This window comes from Anolis sagrei, chromosome 3 (assembly GCF_037176765.1).
Source record: "Anolis sagrei isolate rAnoSag1 chromosome 3, rAnoSag1.mat, whole genome shotgun sequence".
NCBI classification, from domain to species: domain Eukaryota; kingdom Metazoa; phylum Chordata; class Lepidosauria; order Squamata; family Dactyloidae; genus Anolis; species Anolis sagrei.
In genome coordinates this window covers 35,763,866-35,784,596 of record NC_090023.1, presented here as the reverse complement: position 1 = coordinate 35,784,596, position 20,731 = coordinate 35,763,866, and the positions used below count along the sequence as shown (strand labels likewise).

The 20,731-nt window shown below is 37.9% G+C and overlaps 1 protein-coding gene across 3 annotated transcripts; it reads left to right on the top strand.

The window, feature by feature from the left end:
• Positions 1-889: 889 nt before the first annotated feature.
• Positions 890-19,490, top strand: LOC132772080 (beta-1,4-galactosyltransferase 3-like). Of its 3 annotated transcripts, none has more exons than XM_060770802.2 (7): positions 890-955; positions 7,592-8,080; positions 12,819-13,054; positions 13,963-14,153; positions 15,876-15,998; positions 17,293-17,397; positions 18,283-19,490. In XM_060770802.2, the coding sequence occupies exons 2-7, from the start codon at positions 7,825-7,827 to the stop codon at positions 18,461-18,463; spliced, it is 1,092 nt and encodes a 363-aa protein (XP_060626785.2). In that variant the 5' UTR covers positions 890-955; positions 7,592-7,824; the 3' UTR covers positions 18,464-19,490. The 3 variants fall into 3 exon arrangements, with proteins under 3 accessions (XP_060626785.2, XP_060626786.2, XP_060626787.2); XM_060770803.2 differs by lacking the exon at positions 890-955 and adding an exon at positions 1,093-1,114; XM_060770804.2 differs by lacking the exon at positions 890-955 and adding an exon at positions 6,421-6,442.
• Positions 19,491-20,731: the final 1,241 nt, after the last annotated feature.

The following is a 20,731-nucleotide window of genomic DNA, read 5'->3' as shown; positions in this document are numbered from 1 at the left end:
CAAAAATTTAAAAGTGCTGAGCCTGACAGGTAATATATAGAGCTATTTGGCGGTAGGTGCAATGTGCAGATAATCCTGAATCTCTAACAAAGTGCGTTTGGGACTTGAAGCCAGGAGTTTCCTATTCTGGGAAGGCACACTGGAACAGCCAGGTCTTCAGGCTCTTCCTAAAGACAGCCAACGTTGGGGCCTGTCTGAGGTCCTTAGGGAGAGAGTTCCAGAGTTGGAGGGCCACTACAGAGAAGGCCCTGTCCCTTGTCCCCACCAAACGCACCTGCGATGCAGGTGGGAGCGTGAGCAGGGCCTCTCCGGATGATTGGAGGGAGCGTGCGGGTTCGTAACCTCTTTTAATATAATAATAATTATAACCTTTCCAGAGTCAGGGGGCCACTACTGAGAAGGTCCTGTCCCTCGTCCCCACCAAACGCGCCCGCTACGCAGGTGGGATTGTGAGCAGGGCCTCCAGATGATTGGAGGGAGCATGCAGGTTCCTAACCTCTTTTTTAATATAATAATAATTATAACCTCTTTTTATATTATTATTATTATTATTATATAACCTCTTTTAATCTATTTTAGGAGAACAAATATGAGGTAATATATATATTACTATTCACAATAATAACGTCAATGGTGGTTGGAGATGCCCTTAGAGATGATAAACACTTTCCTAACAACCTACTCCGACGACGGTTCACTCAGAACTGAGGGAAAACAGCCGCGCTTCACTCTCTTTTATAGATTCCGACGACTCCCGGCATGCAACGCCCCGCGTTCGAAGAGTTCTAATCCTCGCTTTGCATCCTAGGAATTGTAGTCCTGCTCACTGTAGTCCTGCTGTTATGCAAAACACAGAACGGAGGGAATAAACAGCGAGGGCGGGGCCAGGGGAGGGGCGTGTCCTTGGGAGAGAGCCGTGTGGCGGAAGTGCTGCTCGCGCGCGCCGCTCGAGCAGGTGAGCCGTTGCTTCTCTCTCTCTCTCCCCCTCCCCTTTATTGGTCAGGCGAGGAGGGCGGGATTAAAGGGGAAATGATTGACGTGTGAGCCCCCCTCAGTTGCCTCCAGTTCATATCAGTCTCCAGTCTGTAAGAGGCCCAGGGATAAAAGTTCACAGGTTTACTGTGGAATGAATACGATTTGACACTACTTCAACTGCTGTGTGGACACTGGAGTTGTGGTTCCTACAAGGCCTTCTCTGCCAAAGAGTGTTGTAGTCTCACCAAACCTCAACTCCCACTATACCATAAGCATTGACTCATGGCAGTTAAAGTGCATTAATTCTACTGTGTAGATGCACCCCACTTTTTACATATGGGGTGTCCCCCCAAAAAGTGACAGCTAGTAATTGATATAGTGGTTACTTGAAGCTTAAGGAAATACTTTGATGTAGAACAGGCCTGGACAAACTTGGGCCCTCCAGGTGTTTTGGACTTCAACTCCCACCATTCCTAACTGCCTCGGGCCCCTTCCTTTTCCCCCTCAGCCGCTTAAGCGGCTGAGGGGGAAAAGGAAAGGGCCTGAGGCAGTTAGGAATGGTGGGATTTGAAGTCCAAAACACCTGGAGGTCCCAAGTTTGCCCAAGACTAATGTAGAAGAATACATATTGTAGTAATGATTGACTCAGAGCTGCAAGTTTCCATCTGAAACTACAATTTTGCTTGCAATTAGTGTTGTCCCTAGGCAGCAATGCACTGCTGACATTGTCAAAGCACAGGGTGCAAGCCTTCAAGGTTTATCTGGTAATTACAGCAATTTCTCTATTTTTGGTATCTTTAATCCTCAAAATCTGCTAGAGTTTGTAACCCCAAATTTGTGGATGCTCAGGTTAAATGCAACAACATAGTAAAATGATGTCAAGCTTTGCTTTTTATAGATACAATATTTTCAAGCTGTAGATCAGGGGTTCTCAAACTTTTTAAACAGAGGGCCAGGTCACAGTCCCTCAAACTGTTGGAGGGCCGATTATAATTTAAAAAAAACATGAACAAATTCCTATGCACACTGCACATATCTTATTTGTAGGTCAAAAACACTTTAAAACAATACAATAATTAAAATGAAGAACAATTTTAATAAATATAAACTTACAAGTATTTCAATGGGAAATGTGGGCCTGCTTTTGGCTGATGAGATAGAATTGTTGTTGTCATCATTGTGTGCTTTCAAGTCATTTCAGACTTAGGTTGACCCTGAGCGAGGGCTGGGTAAATGACCTTGGAGGGCCATATCCAGCCCCCAGGCCATAGTTTGAGGACCCCTGCTGTAGATGGTTGAATTTGTGAATGCTGAATCTGTGGGTGTAAAGAGTCAACATTTTTGTGGAAAGAAACGAGAAAAAATCTATAATTATAAGCTCTTGAGTGTATACGATTTACAGAACATGTATTTGAAGAGAGACAGAAGCCTAATCAGCCAGGCCCCATCTACACATCCATATAATCCAGTTTCTGTATCCAGATTATCTACTTTGAACTGGATTATATGGCAATGTGTAGACTCGTTAATATCCTGTTCAAAGCAGATAATCTGGATATAGAAACTGGATTATATGGCAGTGTAGATGGGCCTCCACTGAGTCTACACCAGGGGTCCTCAAACTTTTTAAACAGAGGGCCAGGTCACAGTCCATCATAGAATCAAAGAGTTGGAAGAGACCTCATGGGCCATCCAGTCCAACCCCCTGCAAAGAAGCAGGAATATTGCATTCAAATCACCCCTGACAGATGGCCATCCAGCCTCTATTTAAAAGCTTCCAATGAACCCTCAAACTGTTGGAGGGCCGGATTATAATTTGAAAAAAAAAAATGAATGAATTCCTATGCGCACTACACATACCTTATTTGTAGTGCAAAAATACTTTAAAACAATACAATAATTAAAATGGAGAACTATTTTAACAAATATAAACTTATTAGTATTGAAATGGGAAGTGTGGACCTGCTTTTGCCTGATGAGATAGGATTGTTGTTGTTGTTGTTGTTGTTGTGTGCTTTCAAGTCATTTCAGACCTAGGTTGATCCTGAGCAAGAGCCAGGTAAATGACCTTGGAGGGACGTATCTGGCCCCCGGGTCTTAATTTGAGGACCCCTGGTCTACACACTACCATATAATCCATGTTATGTTTTTCACACAGAACAAACCCAAACTGGAAATGTCCCAAACTAGGATAACATGTTTTTCTTTTAGAATAGGGTGCACTACTTCTAATCCCAGTTATTCAGAAAGCCATGGTTTCTCCATGGTTTTCTCTGGAATGCTTTGCATCTGGGGCTGTGGTTATTATGGCTGGATGTGAAAATGGGAAACTAGTTTTTACCCTTATAATGATCAGACCCCCACCCCCACCCCAAATCTTCTTTCAGTGTAGACAGCCAGGGGTCAGACTTGGTTATGAAAAACCGAGTGGAGAGGATTGTCAAACTATCTTTTTTAAGAAGGAAAAACACAATTAAGATTTAGCATTACTTATAGGACTAACGTACATTTATTTCGTAACCTTCAGTTGACTTTATCAGATGCAGTAAAGTAAAATTAGTGCTACTAATTTTAATAGCTATAAAAACGTACCCTGCATGTGCTGAGATGTTCTTCTATGATCTATTTATATGCTCTTCCGTCTGAACATATATAACTAATATTAAAATATTGAGGAACCCAGGGAATCTACAATTACAGTATCAGTTGAAAATATCTCTTGTGAGTCTAGCTTGTCCTAAAAGGAAGTTTGTTTTCAGATGTTTGCCAAGGATCAGCCAGAAACCACTGAGCAAACTCTCCACCTGTGTGAATTTATTTAAGTAGTTCAAAACAGCTAGCTATATTCTTTTGTACACTTGTAAGTCATGCCATTGCAATAGAAACCCTGAGGTGCAAGTATAATGCAAAAGAAAAATGGCAATAGGAAATAGTAAAGATCCAAAAACAGCACCAGTCAGGAAGAATAGATATCAATAGGTATCAACCTGCCTGGGAGCTCCAGAAGTATTAAAGAAAGTGGTTGAAAGGTGAAGTAATTTTGGATGGAAAAAAAAAAGAATCGGTAAGATTGTACCATATGATTGTATGGAGGAAGGAGGAAGTAGAGTTTGAATCTCCAAGTAGAGGTCGGTTCAACAAAGTTGTCTCCTAGGGACATAAGACAGAGGGACCTTTCACACTAAATAATTACAGCAATATCTTTGCAGACTTTGCCCTGATGACCAAACTGATATGAATTTCAAAAGACAAACCAAACAGGGTTTTGAAGGTTAAGTCAAATCTTGAGATAATAAGGTACAATAAAAGAAGTTGTTTAACATGTGAAGTTAGCAGGATGACAATATTTTCATTGTACGTGTTTAGATTGAGAAGTTCATTTTGACTTTTTATTTTACGTAGGATTATTATTTTTATTTTATGTATGACTATGATTATTATTTTTAGGTGGTGGAGGGTGGGAAAGTTAGTGTTGCACCCTAGAGCAGGAACAGGGCCCTGTAATCATTAATCACACCACACCTTCAATGTAGGAAGAGTCCTTTTTATTGAATAATAACTTGAGCCAATAAAAGAGATGATTATAAAATAGGTAGAAGTCCAAAAGCAAACAAACCAAATAGAGCAGTGTCCAAACATAGGAATAATAACCATGTCCAAAAGCTTTCAGAAATAATCCAAATGCAGTGAATAACCAAAAGCCTTCGATAGAAAACTATGAACAGACTAGCCACTGCTAATCCACTTGAAAAGCTAGTTATATCCTTAGAGACGAGGCCACTTGAAACAGGAATTTCCAAGAGACTTGAGCTTGATTCCAAACGGTGCCTGAAGAAGATTCTCTAAGGGCCCAATTTAAGTCCCAAAAACTGGTTTCTACTCCCCCCAGTTTTTGGCCTTAACTGCCAAATTCTTTCTTACCTGCGTAAACATTGGGCCTTTTGATGGTTCTGGCTGATTTCCAGACGGCGACTGGTCTTATCTATCTCCTCATTAACTCTTCCAGGTGTCAAGCTGTCTTGCAAACTCGAGCCTGGAGAAGGGAGTAAACTTTCTTCCCTTGGTCTGACAGAAACTTTCTCATGAAACTTAGCCTTTCCCCTGACCCCTCTTGATCAGTGCCTGCAGTAACATTACTGTCCAAAGTGTCTCCATTTTGCACCTCATCCTCATTGATCAAATCAGACCCAGAAACATTAGGAGGGGAAAACACAATCACAGATTCAGGCTCAAACACCGACTGAGTCCCAACAGTTAGTTTTAATGCATGTATTGGTGGTACAAGTGATGTATTGCAATTTTTGTAATTTTATGAATTGTATAATTATACTTATACTGCTGACAAAATAAATAAATATATAGATTAAAATTATTTAAAAATAAAACAAAAAACAAATCAGTTGAAGGCTTTCTGAAAGACTGGAAACTATTAATGGACTTTTTGAGCCGTACGAAATCTAATGATGTAATAATCTATAGTTATGGTTACTAGTAAATTGAATTTAGATAGATCTGTAATGGTACATTAATATATTTTTACCGGTTTCTTTTTCCCCCCCATAATTTTGTGTAGGGAGGGCTGAGAGGATTCAGAGTTCTTTTGTGTTCTGGTTAGCGATTAGTTAGGTTGTATTTATTGTAATAGATAAGTGTTTTAGTAATGTATGGTCACTTTAGGTTAGGGTTAGCTCTGTATGTGTGTGTGTAATCATATACAGTATAACTTGTTAATTCATGGATTTATTATCCACAGTTTCACTGACACTTCTAAAATATTTCTCTGGAAGTGTTTGTGGACCTCTCTAGGTCATTCAGTGAAATCCTATGCCATTCTTCTAGCACATTCTTTCAGGTCCTTTAGTGCTCTTCTATGGTATGCTTCCAGCCGAATTATAGTCAAAATTTAGGGTTCGCTATTATCCACACTTTCAGGTATCCACTGTGGAGTGTATCCCCAGCAAATATGGTGTCATACTGTATACTGTATATGTATAGTGCTTTTCTTTTTCTCCTTTTCTCTCTGAATATTGATTATTCTGCAGTGAATTATTTTCCATTAATACAAAATAACAATTGGTTGTTATTAAAAAAAAACCAACCAATTATTGCAATATGATTCCACTGTCACAATTCATTCTTATGGAATCTAAGAATTGTACTTGAGAGAAGCACATATGCTACATTTATACTGCCATATAATGCAGTTTGAACTGCATTATATGATGAATATGTAGACCCATATAATACAGGTCAGTTCATTTCAAACTGCATTATATGGCAGTGTAGACCCAGCCTTAGAATTCATTCATCGCCAGAGAACTCTAGTGCCCCTCCCAACTATAAAGCATGTGATGTCCCTGTGGCAATTAAACTGGAATACAGTCCTGCAATTGTGTAGTGAAGCACCCAGAATCAGACTACAGGGTTGGAGTGTGAGGGAGAGACGTCAGATGATTGGAGGTGAAAGGTAGGATGAAATGAAGGGAGGAGATGAGGGTGAAGTTCTATATGTAAAATAATTGAAATGCTCTTATGAGGGCACAAAACATCTTTTAAATGTAAGGGAGTAATTTCATACTCTTTAGCACGGAATAAGAGCTGACGGTGTTCAGCAGCCATGGTAAATTATCAAATGACAAATGTAAAACTGTAAAGGTACAAGAATATGGTGGAACGGTTTGGAAGAGTGTAGCTCATTAGTACGTAGAACTAGTGTTAATCAGTCTCATTTACAATAATACTTCAGTAACAGAAAAGAGCATTCTTGGCTATTCCCCCTCCCCCACAATACTTTCATCTGGAGTGTGAAGGTCTATATTGATCTCCGAGACATCTTTAACATCTGCATTTTGAAATGGTACTCCCTTTTGTGATGGAAGGAAGAAAGGAGAATGGATTGCATATATCTGAAGTAAGAACTAAATAAGAGAGCCAGTGTGATGTAGTGGTTTGAATGTTGGAATTGGACCCCATTTACACTGCCATATAATGCAGTCTGAACCTGCATAAAATGGTCAGTGTAGGCTCATAAAATGCACTTTAACTGCATTATATGGCAGTGTAGATAGGACCTCTGACTCTAGGAGACGAGGGTTAAAATCCCTATTCAGCTATGGAAACCCACTCTGTGACCTTGGGCAAGTCATGCTCTCAGCACCAGAAGCAATAGCAACCTTTCCTTTCCATCCAAATCCTCCCAAGAAAATCTTATGAGATTGTCAACCTAAGTCAGAAACAATACACATTAAACTTTCACATTAAATAACTTTAAAGGTTTATACATTTCTATAAATTAAGAATATAAGTGAACAGAGATTCACAGTTCTCACTTCTAGTATATACAGATCTTATACATTCAACTCATTTGTCTACATAGTCCAGTATTTGCTAATTTTGATTGATAGTGGCTCGCTCAAGCCTCAAAAAAGGGTGTTTTGGAGCCATGTCTCTTTAACTGGAGATGCTGTGGGGCCACTTCATACAAAGATATTGCAACCTTTCTTAGATCTAAAATGGTCTTCCAAGCCATCAGTGCTTTTATATCCAGTTAGAAGAGTAAATTTTTGTGAAGTTCTATATTAGCATATTTTTATTGTTTCTCTCATCTTTATTTCAGATTGAATAATGGAATATTGGGTGAAGATGCACAGAAGATGGCTAAAATCTGAAATGTTAATCTGAAATAATATGTGAATTGCATAATATTGCACTGAAGATGTAGGGTACTTTCTGGAAAAATGCTAGCTCCCTTACTCTGCTGTCCAACAGGAATATTTATTGCTTTTAAACCACTGTACCCATGAAGCACTGAAGTGTCCTGAAGAATTTAATATATTGTACAGCTGACTTATGGCGTTTTGGAGGAAAGCCACACTTTCTCGCATTGAAAATCCTTGTTTCCTAATTTTCTTGATAATCTTTCAAGCAATATTTATCTTGCTACTGTACAGAGGCAGCTCTTCAGTTGTGCTTCAGGATCATTTAGATATACCTAACCAAGTGGACTATTCAAAAACACAAGATGTATACACAAATCTCAGTTTGTATGCCCCTGTTCCTGATAAAGCAACTATGAAATACTGCACATCCGATACTGTGATGAATGGTATGTATAACATTAAATTTTTGAAATGCCGAGTAAAAAAAATACCCTTTTTTGTTCCACAGTTCTAGGGTCATGAATTGATCTGGATTAGTTCAACAGCTTAATTATTTGACTAAGATGTGGAAACCATACAGATGTTATGGGCACTACAGCAGGTTATGTCTATCAATGGAGGTTGGATGAAGGCAATTTTCTCTTCAATTTCCCGTGTCTTAAAATCCTGGTATTGAAGGCTGGGAATTATCTGGTGCAAGGGAGCAAGGAGAGGATGAAAAGCCAGTTGCCACTTTAGGAGTATCATTTAGGAGTATGCCTTAGTAGTATATAGATATGTGACCTTTTTGTGCTGGGACATGCCCCAGTTGTACTGATGTGCTAAAGCAAGCTCAGTATCCATTACTAGCATTGGAAAAATGGATGGAAATTGAGAACTTTTTGTCTGGTTTTTATAAAAGAAAAGCCACCTGTTGCTTTTCCAGTGATGGGATTTCCAAATATATTTCCATCCAGTGTCTCGAGCCATTGGAAAATATTTGCATTTCTCTTCTGTATTTTGGATCAATAGGCAACAAGCATACATTCTGATGACCATCTCTGCTACTTTGTGTCTTTGTCTTCTTATGTGTTACATTCCATGTGGTGAAATCTGAGTTACTGCATGAGACACAGAGTTGAAACTGGATAACCTGTTAATGGAGCAAATAGTTCTTGCCTTAGGCTAGTTGACAAGCTGTTCAGGATGAATTAATGAGACATTATTTTATAGATATTGTTTTTCCCCATCAGCCAAATTAGAAAACTGAAAAACCTAAAATATTGTAAGAACAGTCAAAGATAGATCAGACACTATCCTTTAAGTGTATTTACGCGAGACTGCTGGTTTGTAAGTAATATTTTTGAGACATTTCTGTATTATAGCAATGTTTTGTAGATAATAATAGTATACAGTATTTAGAATACAAAAATTGTGGGTTTAGTGAAGGTTCAGGTACAACTGAAGGAAGAACAAGAAATAAAATTATTATTTCTTGTCTATAACACAGTTTGGACTATTTGTAGAACTTCAAAAGACAACTTATGTCAGGAGCAGTTTAGTTTTGTAGAACTGCAATATCAGTAAATAACTGATTAAAATGCTACCAAGAACAAAGAACAATATCCACAATACTTTATTGAGGAAGTGGGAGTAATATGGACATTTTTAAAACTACTTAGCCAGAGCTAGGAATTGAGCATTATCAAGCCTTATTCAGCTACTTTTTGTATTATCAAAAAGAGCTTGTCTTGGCAACAATGATAAAACATCCCATTTTTTAAATTTGGGCTTATGTTCTCTGCCTTGATTAGAATGGTGTCCTAGCTAGCTCTTGCTATGAAGTATCATCTGAAGAACTATTAAAAAATGTAAAGCAAATGTTTTAAGGGTATTTAAGTAATAAGTGAAGTAAGAGCCACAAACATCTGTTAAGGTTGCAATCCTATAGATGCAAAATCATACTGGTGCCACCCTGATTTATGACAAATGAACCAACCTAATATAAATTAGAGTTCTTAAGAAATAATGCTTCAATTAGACTTAACAATTCAAAACTAAAATGTTCATTATACCACTTGAACTATGGAAGTTATAGAAATTTCATAATCTTAAAATTAAGATGTAAAGTTGCTTAAGTAATAATTTAGAATCTGATTTATATAGTTCAGAAATGGAAAACAGAAACTGACTTGACTTCAGTGGTAATATTAAATATGCTTGTTAGTCATCTTCATCTCTTAATTTTATCCTCTTTAAATATTTTGAATTTCCTTCTCCTTTGATGTTATTGGAATTTTCAGTATTTTTTAATATGTCCTAATTATCTGGTATATAAAACTGTTGAAGGAGAATGCCATATTATTTGTGTTGGTTTTGCTCTTCATTGCCGACCCATGGTACATTGACTTACATGTATAAAAGAAATAACAAAGATCTGTTCCATTATGCAGTGGCAATCCATAGACTTGCTTGAGTTGCATGAATCATTGATTTCCTCCATATAAATCTAAACCATGGGGGATACTTTGATATGCAGTACCCCTTTTAGCTCTAAACTCTTTAACTCTAAACCAGCACATATTTGCAATGACCTTTCTCTGCTGGTGGAATGTCATGTTCATCTACATGCTGGCCCAGCAGTTGGCATAGCCCTATTATAAGCAGGATCAATCTATCAGAATAGTAAGTAGTTGGTCAATGTATAGCTTTGTTCTAACCTCTGGTGTCAAGGCTTTTGTTTGTGAAAATGGAACATTTTTAATTTTAAAATGTTAATTGAAGTGCTGTGACTTGAGTGACCCTGGGAAGCTGCACTGTATACTTAATAGCATTTGCTATGTAGAAATGAATTGAGGATTGATTCCACGGTTTCATTTTTCCTCGTTGAAGGAATAAGAAACATGATGCAATTGAAGATTCATATAAAGTTGATTAGCTTCTTTATGATGCCTGCTCCATGTAGATTTTACATCCTGTCATAACCACCAGATGGAACGTTTACAGGAATTATCCTCTTGGATTATGTTCCCTTTCTTTCTCTGTTGTGATTGCAATGTGATCAGAATAATTTGCTTCCATTTAAGACTAGCTGCACCTTGATGTGTGTCCAAACCTGGACAAACTGTGGTTTAGTTGATTTACCAACTTGCGATCACAGTTTACAAAGGTAGGCGGATATCTTGTTGGTTACTACCAATTACAGTAGGCATATTGAATCAACTGTAGAATATCAAGTCAACACAGAGATTAATCTCATTGCTGGGGACTAAGAATATGATTCAAGCCATTGACATTAAATGCTTCCAGAGGAAGAAAATAAGGTGCACAAGAGCTCAAGGCTTATATACCATCCTTTTATTGTAAAACATGGCTTTTAGTAGTACTGTCTGCTAGAAAAATTGTTATAATAAATAAATAAACAATAAATAAATAATAATAAACGTTATTTAGATCCCACCACCATCTTCCAAAAGGGACTCGGAACAGCTTACAAGGCATACCAAATGCAGTATATAACATAAAATGATACATGAGTATATAACAATCTATATAAATAAAAATGTAATGTTCGTTTGTGGGATTAACATAAATCAAAAACCACTGGACGAATTGGCACCAAATTTGGCCACAATACACATATCAGGCCACCGAGTGACCATCATTCATAAAAACCCTGAAAAACACAGCAGAAGAGATTTAAAAAGCAAAAAAACTAAAAGATACATTACAACACATGTGCCACACATATACACACTTATACACAAATATATACACACACATATATATGCATATATACATACACAAAACACATATACACAGACTGGACCACAGCAATGCATGGCAGGGGACAGCTAGTTATATAAATAAAAATGTAATGTTGTCCATTGTCCTAATTCCAACAGACCTCACTACCTTTGAGGATGCTTGCCATAGATGCAGGCGAAACGTCAGGAGAAATGCCTCTAGAACATGGCCCTACAGCCCAAAAAAACCCACAAGAACCTAATGTAATGTTCGTTTGTGGGATTAACAGAACTCAAACACAACTGGACGAATTGACACCAAATTTGGCAGCAAAACACATTCTAATCCGATCTATGTCTTTCAAACAAAAAAAACCTTTAAAAAATGAAGGGGAAATAAGTTAAAACTCCCCAAAAAGAAAAATGCCTTACAGAGCCTGCGCAAAAGCCCCTTTCGCCATCATGTGAGAAGAATGAAGCGCCAACCATTGTGAGGAAAGAGAATGTTTGTTCGTGGGATTAACATAACTCAAAAACCACTGGATGAATTGACACCAAATTTGGACACAATACACCTACCAGGCTAACAAGTGACCATCACTCATAAAAACACTGAAAAACATGACAGAAAGGACTTAAAGGGCCAAAAAAGTAAAAAGACGCTACAGTGGATGTGTAAAAACAACTCCCCCTGGCTAACGAAAGACACAAAAGCATAGCAACACTCTCTTTCGGACTACAGCTCCCAGCATCCCCTAGACCAGGCCCTTTAGGAGAGGAGGATGACCCCAATCCAAGCTGCAAGCTTTCTTCTCTTTGGATTTCTCTGAAAATATCCCAATCCCTGCATATTTCCCATTTCCTATTCCTGGACTGCAACTCCCAGCAATCCTCCAGATAGATTAGATAGATAGATAGATAGATAGATAGATAGATAGATAGATAGATAGATGATAGATAGATAGATAGATTCGATAGAGATAGGTAGGTAGATAGATTGATCAGAAGGAAAGCTGGGAGTTGCAGTCCAATAACAGGTAGAGAAGGAAGAAAGGGGGGGAAGGGAAGGGAAGGGAAGGGAAGGGAAGAAGGAAGGAAGGAAGGAAGGAAAGAAGGAAGGAAAGAAGGAAGGAAGGAAGTTAGGAAGGGAAAAAAAGGAAGGAGAGAAAGAGGGAGGGAAGGTTGGCCACAGCAACGTGTGGTGGGTACAGCTAGTATCACATGAAAATTATAAAAGAACCACTATCAACACATAAAATAAAATTACACAATTTAAATACATAGACCATCTGTAGTTAAAACTATCTGCCATCCATTCAACAATTATATCTGACTCCTCTCCAAATTGCCACCATCCAGATTTGGGGAATTATTTCTCCCATTGAATGTAAACACTGATCATGAAGCTTGTATTTCACAGTAGTCTTCTCTCACTCACACACAAACTTGTCTTCTACAGTTGGACCCTTGACTATCACCTTTGACGTCCTACCCAGTGAAAGAACAATAATTGACAAAAACCCATATGTCCAGTCAGGTGGCTGCTATAGCCCTCCTCATTGCCTAGCCAGTTACAAAACTGCTGTCATCGTACCCCACAGGAATCGCGAGAGGCAGTTGCACCACTTTCTCTATTACCTTCATCCCTTCCTCCAGCGTCAGCAGCTTTACTACTGTATCTACTTGATCCATCAGGTAAGCCCAGCCAAAGGCATGTTTGAAGTCCCTAGTTCAGCTCACATGTATATGTAAATGAATTATACTAACACAAACATATGTACTTGTAATACAGTATACTACCTGAGATTGTCTACAAAATTCATAGTAAGAGCAGAAGTTGCTTTATATGAAAATTCCTCTAGAGAGATGAAATTTCAAGGATGAAAGAGCTTCCCAAATTTTATGTGGGTTATCTTTTAATCAGCCATGCTGTTTTTTGTGCCAGGCAGGGGAAATGCTGTATAGTCTGCCTTGTCCAGACTATTACCATGGATCCTTCTGGGAAAGAAGCACTCCATTCATGTAGTTTCTTGATGATTTTTTAAAATAATTATTGGTAACCAAGGGAAAGTGTTAAAGGGGATGCTTGTTAGGAAGGGAGTATTTTTGTGTCATTCAGCCTTGTTTTTTACAGCTATGAATCAAACAAGTGTCCCAAAATTCTAATTTCTATTCTTCACTTTAGAACAATACAATAAAAATCCTGAAGATGTCAGGAAACTTGGTCCAGAGCATGATTATTCTCTGTTTCTTCTGTCCCGTCTTCACTTTGCATTATCTGTTTTCAGGATCTTACTATTTAATTCATTTGTTATTCTGTACTTCTCATTCAGTCCCCCTTTTCTCATGAATGGACATCTTCCCAGTGTTCAGCCTGTTTTGTTTGAAGTGTTAATTCCACCCAATGATAATCCTAGGTCTTCCCACAGATATTGGGCAGCAAAAGGTCTAATTTCCTTTTTTAAAAACCAATTATATGACTCAACCAATCACATCATTATCTTCTGTATCAAAAGGGTGATACAATTTGCATTTTGTGAGTATACATTGCCTTATCACTTTCTTCATTTGGTCTGTGACTGAATTGCATGCTCTCTTGCCAGACTGGAAGTGGTCCATTTAACCGAGCAAAGCTCCTTAACGTTGGAGTCCGTGAGGCCCTGAAGGATGATGACTGGGACTGCCTGCTTCTGCACAATGTGGATCTCATTCCAGAGAATGATTATAATGTTTATATCTGCGAGGAATATTACCCCAAACTCATGTCTTCTGCCATTGACGTGTTAGATTACAGGTAATTTCAGTTTTATTATATTGAGAACTTTCAGTAAGATTAGGTCAAATATTGTCATGTAAATCAGTGCTTCTAGAGAATTAAAAAGAGCCAAGAGAGAAGATTTCTTTCTCTGTTTTTTTAGAACTGAATAGTTAATGTAAACAGTAAAGAATGGATGCATAATTTTATATGCCCTGCTGTGTGTGCAATTCCTATTATCTGTTTCTGATTTTAAATGAGTAGGAATTTAATGAGTAGGAATTGGTACCAAAATTAGAAATATTAATGTTGTGAGGAGGGAGGATACAGTTAATGCAAACAGAAAATCCAAGTAGTTATGGTAAAATTAAAGCTAGCTAAATCTTCATTAACAAATGCAAAAGTACTGATGCAAAGAATTAAGTGCTGAAACTATTGATTAAGATGATGGAGGGTGAGAAACTTTATTTCTTAATAAATTGTGGGTTTGCTGCATATACATTTCCCTTTTGTCAGCAAGTATACAGACTTCTGCATAACAAAAAATAACCTATCTGAAAAGTTGTTACATGTGCAGCTTCTATTTGACACTTTTGAGTTGCAATCTTATACACACTGTCTTATGTTAAGTTCTCAGTATAGATATGTTTATAGGCATTTATTGCATATTGTCCTGATAAATGCCCAGTTTGCTTCTGCGGAGTTAGATTTATCTTCATAGAGGGCCAAATCCAACTTCAGTCCTTTTTGGAGAAGACCCACATAACTCAATGAGAAGTTAATTTAGTTGTGACTGACATAAGCCATTAATTTAAGTACGACATGCATTAGATTTAGTCTATAGAAATGTATTGTTGTACTTTCAGCAAAATATTCTTAGCTTTTACTTGTTCAAGAAATACTTGTTGCAAAGAAAAGCTAGTTCCCTTGTAATGATAATTAAAAATCAGTACCAGTTCTAGGTCAGAAGAAGGCAAAGGAAAACCCCTTCTGAACAAATCTTGCCAAGATAATTTTGCCTTTGGGTCACCATTAGCTGGAAATGACTTGCAGACACACAACAGCAACAACCAGATGTATTCTCAAAGGCTTTCATGGCCCAAATCACTGGGTTATTGTAGGTTTTTTGGGCTGCATGGCCATGTTCTAGAAGAAAAACCTACAACAACCCAACAACCAGATACCTTTTGTCTTTTACAACTGTATCCAAAATTGCTCTTTCGATAATTTCTCAAATAATTTTATTTTTTGGAATATGACTTTCAAAACAATTAGCATGCCTCACCTCTACGAAAATACTGTGAAATTATTTAACTTCCCTAAATTTTGGTCCAAGGTATTTACCTCAATGTCTGGATAACATTTTGTAATGCTGTACTGAAAACCTATCTGGTTGTTGCTCAGCACTTTGAAAGTAAATGTAATTAATCAAGTCTCATTGCTGTTTATCCAAATAGGGCTTACTTACTTCCACCTCAACTATATATAAGAGCATAGCCTTAGAATTGGGATGCAGCAACATTGAAATTTGATAGAACTCTGTACGATGAACCCATGAACATTTCCATAAGCAAATATACATACAGTCCTTTCTTCTCTGATATGAATGCTAAATGTGCATTAAATTTTTGTTTATGCTGCATGTGGAACTGAAGAAAAAGATGTTACTCTAGCATTTTATAGCCATTTGAAGGCAAATCCATAAGATCTTTTGTTTTAATCTATGTTTGTATACTGCCTTGAATTTATTTTTCTGTATAGCTTGCCCTACTGGTCCTTTTTTGGTGGTGTGACTGCTTTAACGCCAGAACATTACATGAAGATTAATGGATTTCCAAACACTTACTGGGATCGAGATGGTGAAAATGATGACATTGCTAAAAGGTATGATTGAAAGAGTCATTGAAAAAAAAGATGGAAATGTACACCAGCTCCAATTTGCCAGTTTTATTTTCCCAGGCACTCTCTTTTTAAATAATACATTTCAAAGACAGTTATTAAACCCCAGGAGATATGTAGGTTGAGTACCTAAATTTTAACATAAAATTCATTTGAGTTTCACATATACCTTATACACATAGCTTAAAAGTAATTTTATATGTAGTACGTTTAATAATTTTGTCCATGAAACAAAGTTGGCGTACATGGAACCACCAAAAAGTAGTACCATGTTGAGAATTTTGGATTGTGTAGCTTTTTGAATTTCTGGATAACAGATACTCAATCTGTACAAGTTTCGGACTGGTTTGTTTACACCTAGAATATTAAGAATAAGCCAAACTGCTGCCTTCACCACCTCCACTCAGCTGCTACTTTTACCAGTTGAGGTGGGCCTCTCTTCCCTTTTTATAGGCTTAGGCATCCTTTGAGGAAGAGCAACAGGACTATCTGCTTTAGGAGCATGCCCGTGTCATTTGTATGCTCTAGAGCCTTAATTGCTGCAGTAGGAACAAGATTACATCACATTCTTTCTAGCAAACTCCCCAAAATGTCTATCTACAACCACAGTATCAAGCTGTATTATAGCCACTTTCAGGAAGACCAGGTAGCCAGTTCCTCACTGATTGCAGCTTGGAAAGGGGCAAAGACTAACTTGGGCATTTTTTAATGATTTGTGACCTGTTCTGGAAGCTTTCCTACCTGACAAGTGAGGTGAAATGCTTTATATAAAGTATGAAGGAGTGTTACAATAGAAATAATATACCAATAATATATCCTTAATTGCTGAAGCCCTATTCAAAATGAGCTCTGAAAGCATTCAGTTCCTTCCTGTATGCTGTGGTAGATGGTGAGATTGAGCAGTCTTCCGCAGAGCATACACAAGGCCTATCATTCACTTTTCCCAAGGTTTTCTACACAGGAACATTTGAGTTGAAGGGGCATCTTGTGGTACTATGTTGTGGTCTATAATATTGCACAACTGTCGGAAAATGAGGCTTTCTCAATTTAATTTCACCCATCCTGTATGAACAAATTAGCCAGACCGAATTCTGTATGGTTTTGCTGTGCTGAAAATGTATTCCTTTAGAAAGCTGGAAAGGGAATTGTATATACTGAATTGTTGCACTGTATTTTATCTTGGTTGAAGTGTTTTCTTATTAACAAGCACACTTCTGTATGTGACACATTGTCCTTAAGCTCTGAAATAACATTTTCCATTATGTCTTCTTTTCAAAAGGATACAAATTGTAGGGATGAAAATAGTTCGGACGCCACTTGTTATTGGAAGATATAAAACGGTGGGTGGTAAACAACCTTCTGATCATCCACAGGAAATTATAAGGTGACTACAGGTTTTTCTTTGATCCTGTGCCTTTTTCCTCCCTGTAGAAAGGCTAATCAGACATGGGGCACTAGTATGAAATTGTCCTTGGATCAGTACATAATCCTAGATCAGAGGTGTCATCCAGATGTTTGGGTCCCCAACCCCCAGAAACCCTAGCCCACTTGTCCAATGGCAAGGAATTCTAGGAGCTGAAGTCCAAAATGCCTGTGACACCACTGTTCTAGATGATACAAGCAGGATCCTTCACATTTCCAATACAGTGCATATCTGACAAATTGCTAGCAAAATATGGTTTGTGTTTAAACTGGAAGTGTTGCAAACAAAAAGCCTGCGATACCTGGCAACTGCATGAGAAACTAATCTAAATCTTCTCAGTAGAAACTGCTTCTGGCAGTTTAGAAATGTGAGGGAGACACTCCATATATGCTGAAAGACATATACATTAGGTTGTTCAATTACTTCGCAGCAGCGAGGAATGAAACTAGAACAATTCTTAAGGCCAGAATAACTAGCCACAAAAAGCAATTGTAAGAGTAAGTTTTCAAAGGACTTTTCAGGAGTTTGCTGAAGATTCATATATTAAAAAACATAATCTAGTCGCCAACTTTGAGAGTCACTATGAAAATGGAATTTCTAACATTTTGTGCTCATTTCACTTCATTAGATGCACCCATTGACAGTAGTCCAGGAAAGCTTATGTTAAAAAAAATTCCCAGTCAGATTGGCTTTCTTCAGTCTTTTATGTTAAAACAGTGTAACACACAATGTAAATACTATTGGACATTGTCAGCTATTCCATTTTTATTCTCTACTATCCTTAAGATGCATAAATTTTGCATTTTTATTTTCCTTTCTGCATTTTTTACTCTCCTTTTCTTTCAGACCCCAGTTACACACCAGGGAAACATGGAAAGATGATGGAATGAATTCTCTTGACTTCAAACTTCTGGCAAGGAAAAAACATCCTCTTTATATGAACATTACTGTGGATATTGGGGCTGCACCCGTGATATCTCCTCAGGGCAAAAAAGAAGGGAATAAAACAAGTTTTGGCAACCTGTGAGCCTTTTGCAATGTTGATGTTCTCTCAGGAACAAAATGTTGTGGGGTGGCAAGATGTAGCTACCCCTCTATCTGAGGATGAAGCTTCTTTTCTGTAAGCTACCTGTAAGCCATAAAAATTTCAGCAATGGAAACCACACATCTGAGTGAGAGATGTAGAAAGCAAGTCAGTGAGCCAGGCAGCAAGATGACATTTCTGTCACCAGAGAGTCCCCACGGAAAACTCAGTGACAGGATAATACACAGCATTCTCAAGCATATTAAAAGTCACAGCATTCTAAAAATCTTTGTTCTAGCAGCATGTTCCTAAAAAGGCACTTGAATTCTGCAAACTCTGGCCTTAGTCATTTCCTTTTGAACTCACCAAAAGGAAAATCCTCTCTTCCCAGTCTGACTGCAACAAAACCTGGGAAGGAGCAGTAGGTCTTCTATACAATCTTCCCATGGATTTGCTGGATATGTGTTGTGAAGTGCAGTATCTGCTGAACCCTACACTGTCCTGATTCTTGGATAATTCTTAGATCAGCTCTCCACCGGAGGTCCCTGTAGATGTTTTGCTCATAATTCCCATTAACTGTTGACGAACTGACCAGACCTGATAAAAGATGTAAACTTAAAAATTTAAAGAAATCCATGTTGGAGAAGGTTAACTTTGGTTGTAATGAGTAGGAATTGTGCATCCGTCCAGATCTTGCTGGATTTCAGTTTCCAGTATTCTTACAAGTGATTTTTTTGTAGGAGTTGTAGTCCAACATGTGAAAAGACATGTAATTCCTACTCTAGATTTAAACTCATAGGTACTTACCGTCGCTATACCCTCCAGCAACTGGCTGGGAGATAAATTGAGATATTTGACCTATTTTAGGCATCTCATTGTACTTTATTCTTCACTGGAAATCAAATTTTCCTTCAGCAGTGTTCAGACTTTAAGAGTGCAGTTAAATGTTAACTATATTTCAGAGTATTACTTTTGTCAAGGTGTATTTTTCAATGAATTCAAATAAACTATTGGCTTATGAAAGAACTCAGATGTGCCTTGGCTCTTTTCAAAAGAAACCTTTCTTAGCAAGTTTTACAAGCTGAACTTCTCTGAGACTTCTGTGTCCCAGAAGCTTCTGTTACACAGATATATCAGGCGGAACCAAAGCAGCCCTGATGAAGCAGCCTTGATTCTCCAAATACCTCACTGAAGAAGGCACTAGGCAGGCTCCAGCCTGAGTCCTGCCAGATAATGGTCAGTTTCAAATAAACACAAGGTGCTTACCCGTAACTGGTTCTTCAAAGTGGTCTTCTGTGAATTCACACCTATGTGCAGTGCAGTTTGGAACTTTCTAGCTCTCTCAATAACTTTTTAGTGGTAACCTCAATCACTCCCGAGTGTATATATACTGTGGCAGGTGACTTCATAGCCTTAATTTTTTCTTTTTTTCTCCACTGTGCCAGCAGCTAAGAACATTCACTCTTCCTTCCAATACTACTGATGGACATGGACTTTGGACTTGTCAATGGACCAACCTGACAATGGCTTTGAAGAACAGTTTGACTACTACTTTTAAGAAGTGTCTTGATTGCAAAGGCAAGGTCCCTAATAATGATGGCCTCCCGAAAAGCTTATTGTGTTTGGGGGAGGTGCATATTGTGTTGCCATGTAAATATTACCAAGCATTTACCCCAGCAGCTAAAAAATTAGAGAGAAGCACCTCAAAGTGTCTTTTATGAGACAGTCCTCTGCCAAGGGGCTGGCAAAGGCCTCAATGCCCTTAACATCTGGCAAAGGCCTCAACACCCTTCTAAGCCATCAACCTCAGAGGGTTCTCACTGCCTATCACCAGTCTAAGGAAAATCCCAAAGCTTCCAAACTATGATAGCACAATGCCCATAGGTGTGGGTTCACAGCGACCACAAAGAAGAACATTGTTTCTATTTTATTATTTTTTTAGGTTTTTGCGGATTGGTTCATAAGGTTGTCAATTTGACTTATTATTAATATTAGAATGTAAAGCCAGTAATACTGCATGAACTATTTTACCATACATTTCTTAAAAGCAGGATGAGGAAAGAAAATGGTTTTGTAGCACACTGCTATAATCCCAAACATTGACCTCATTTTCTGACAAATGTCAAGAAAACACAACAAGGTATAGCAATTGTGTTGGATGTAGTACGGGTGGTATAGAGAGAATCCTCATCCATGGAGTTTGCAAGGGGACACTGATATTGTCTCATAATTTTATTTTTGAACACTCTCTCACATCTCAATAAAAGTAAC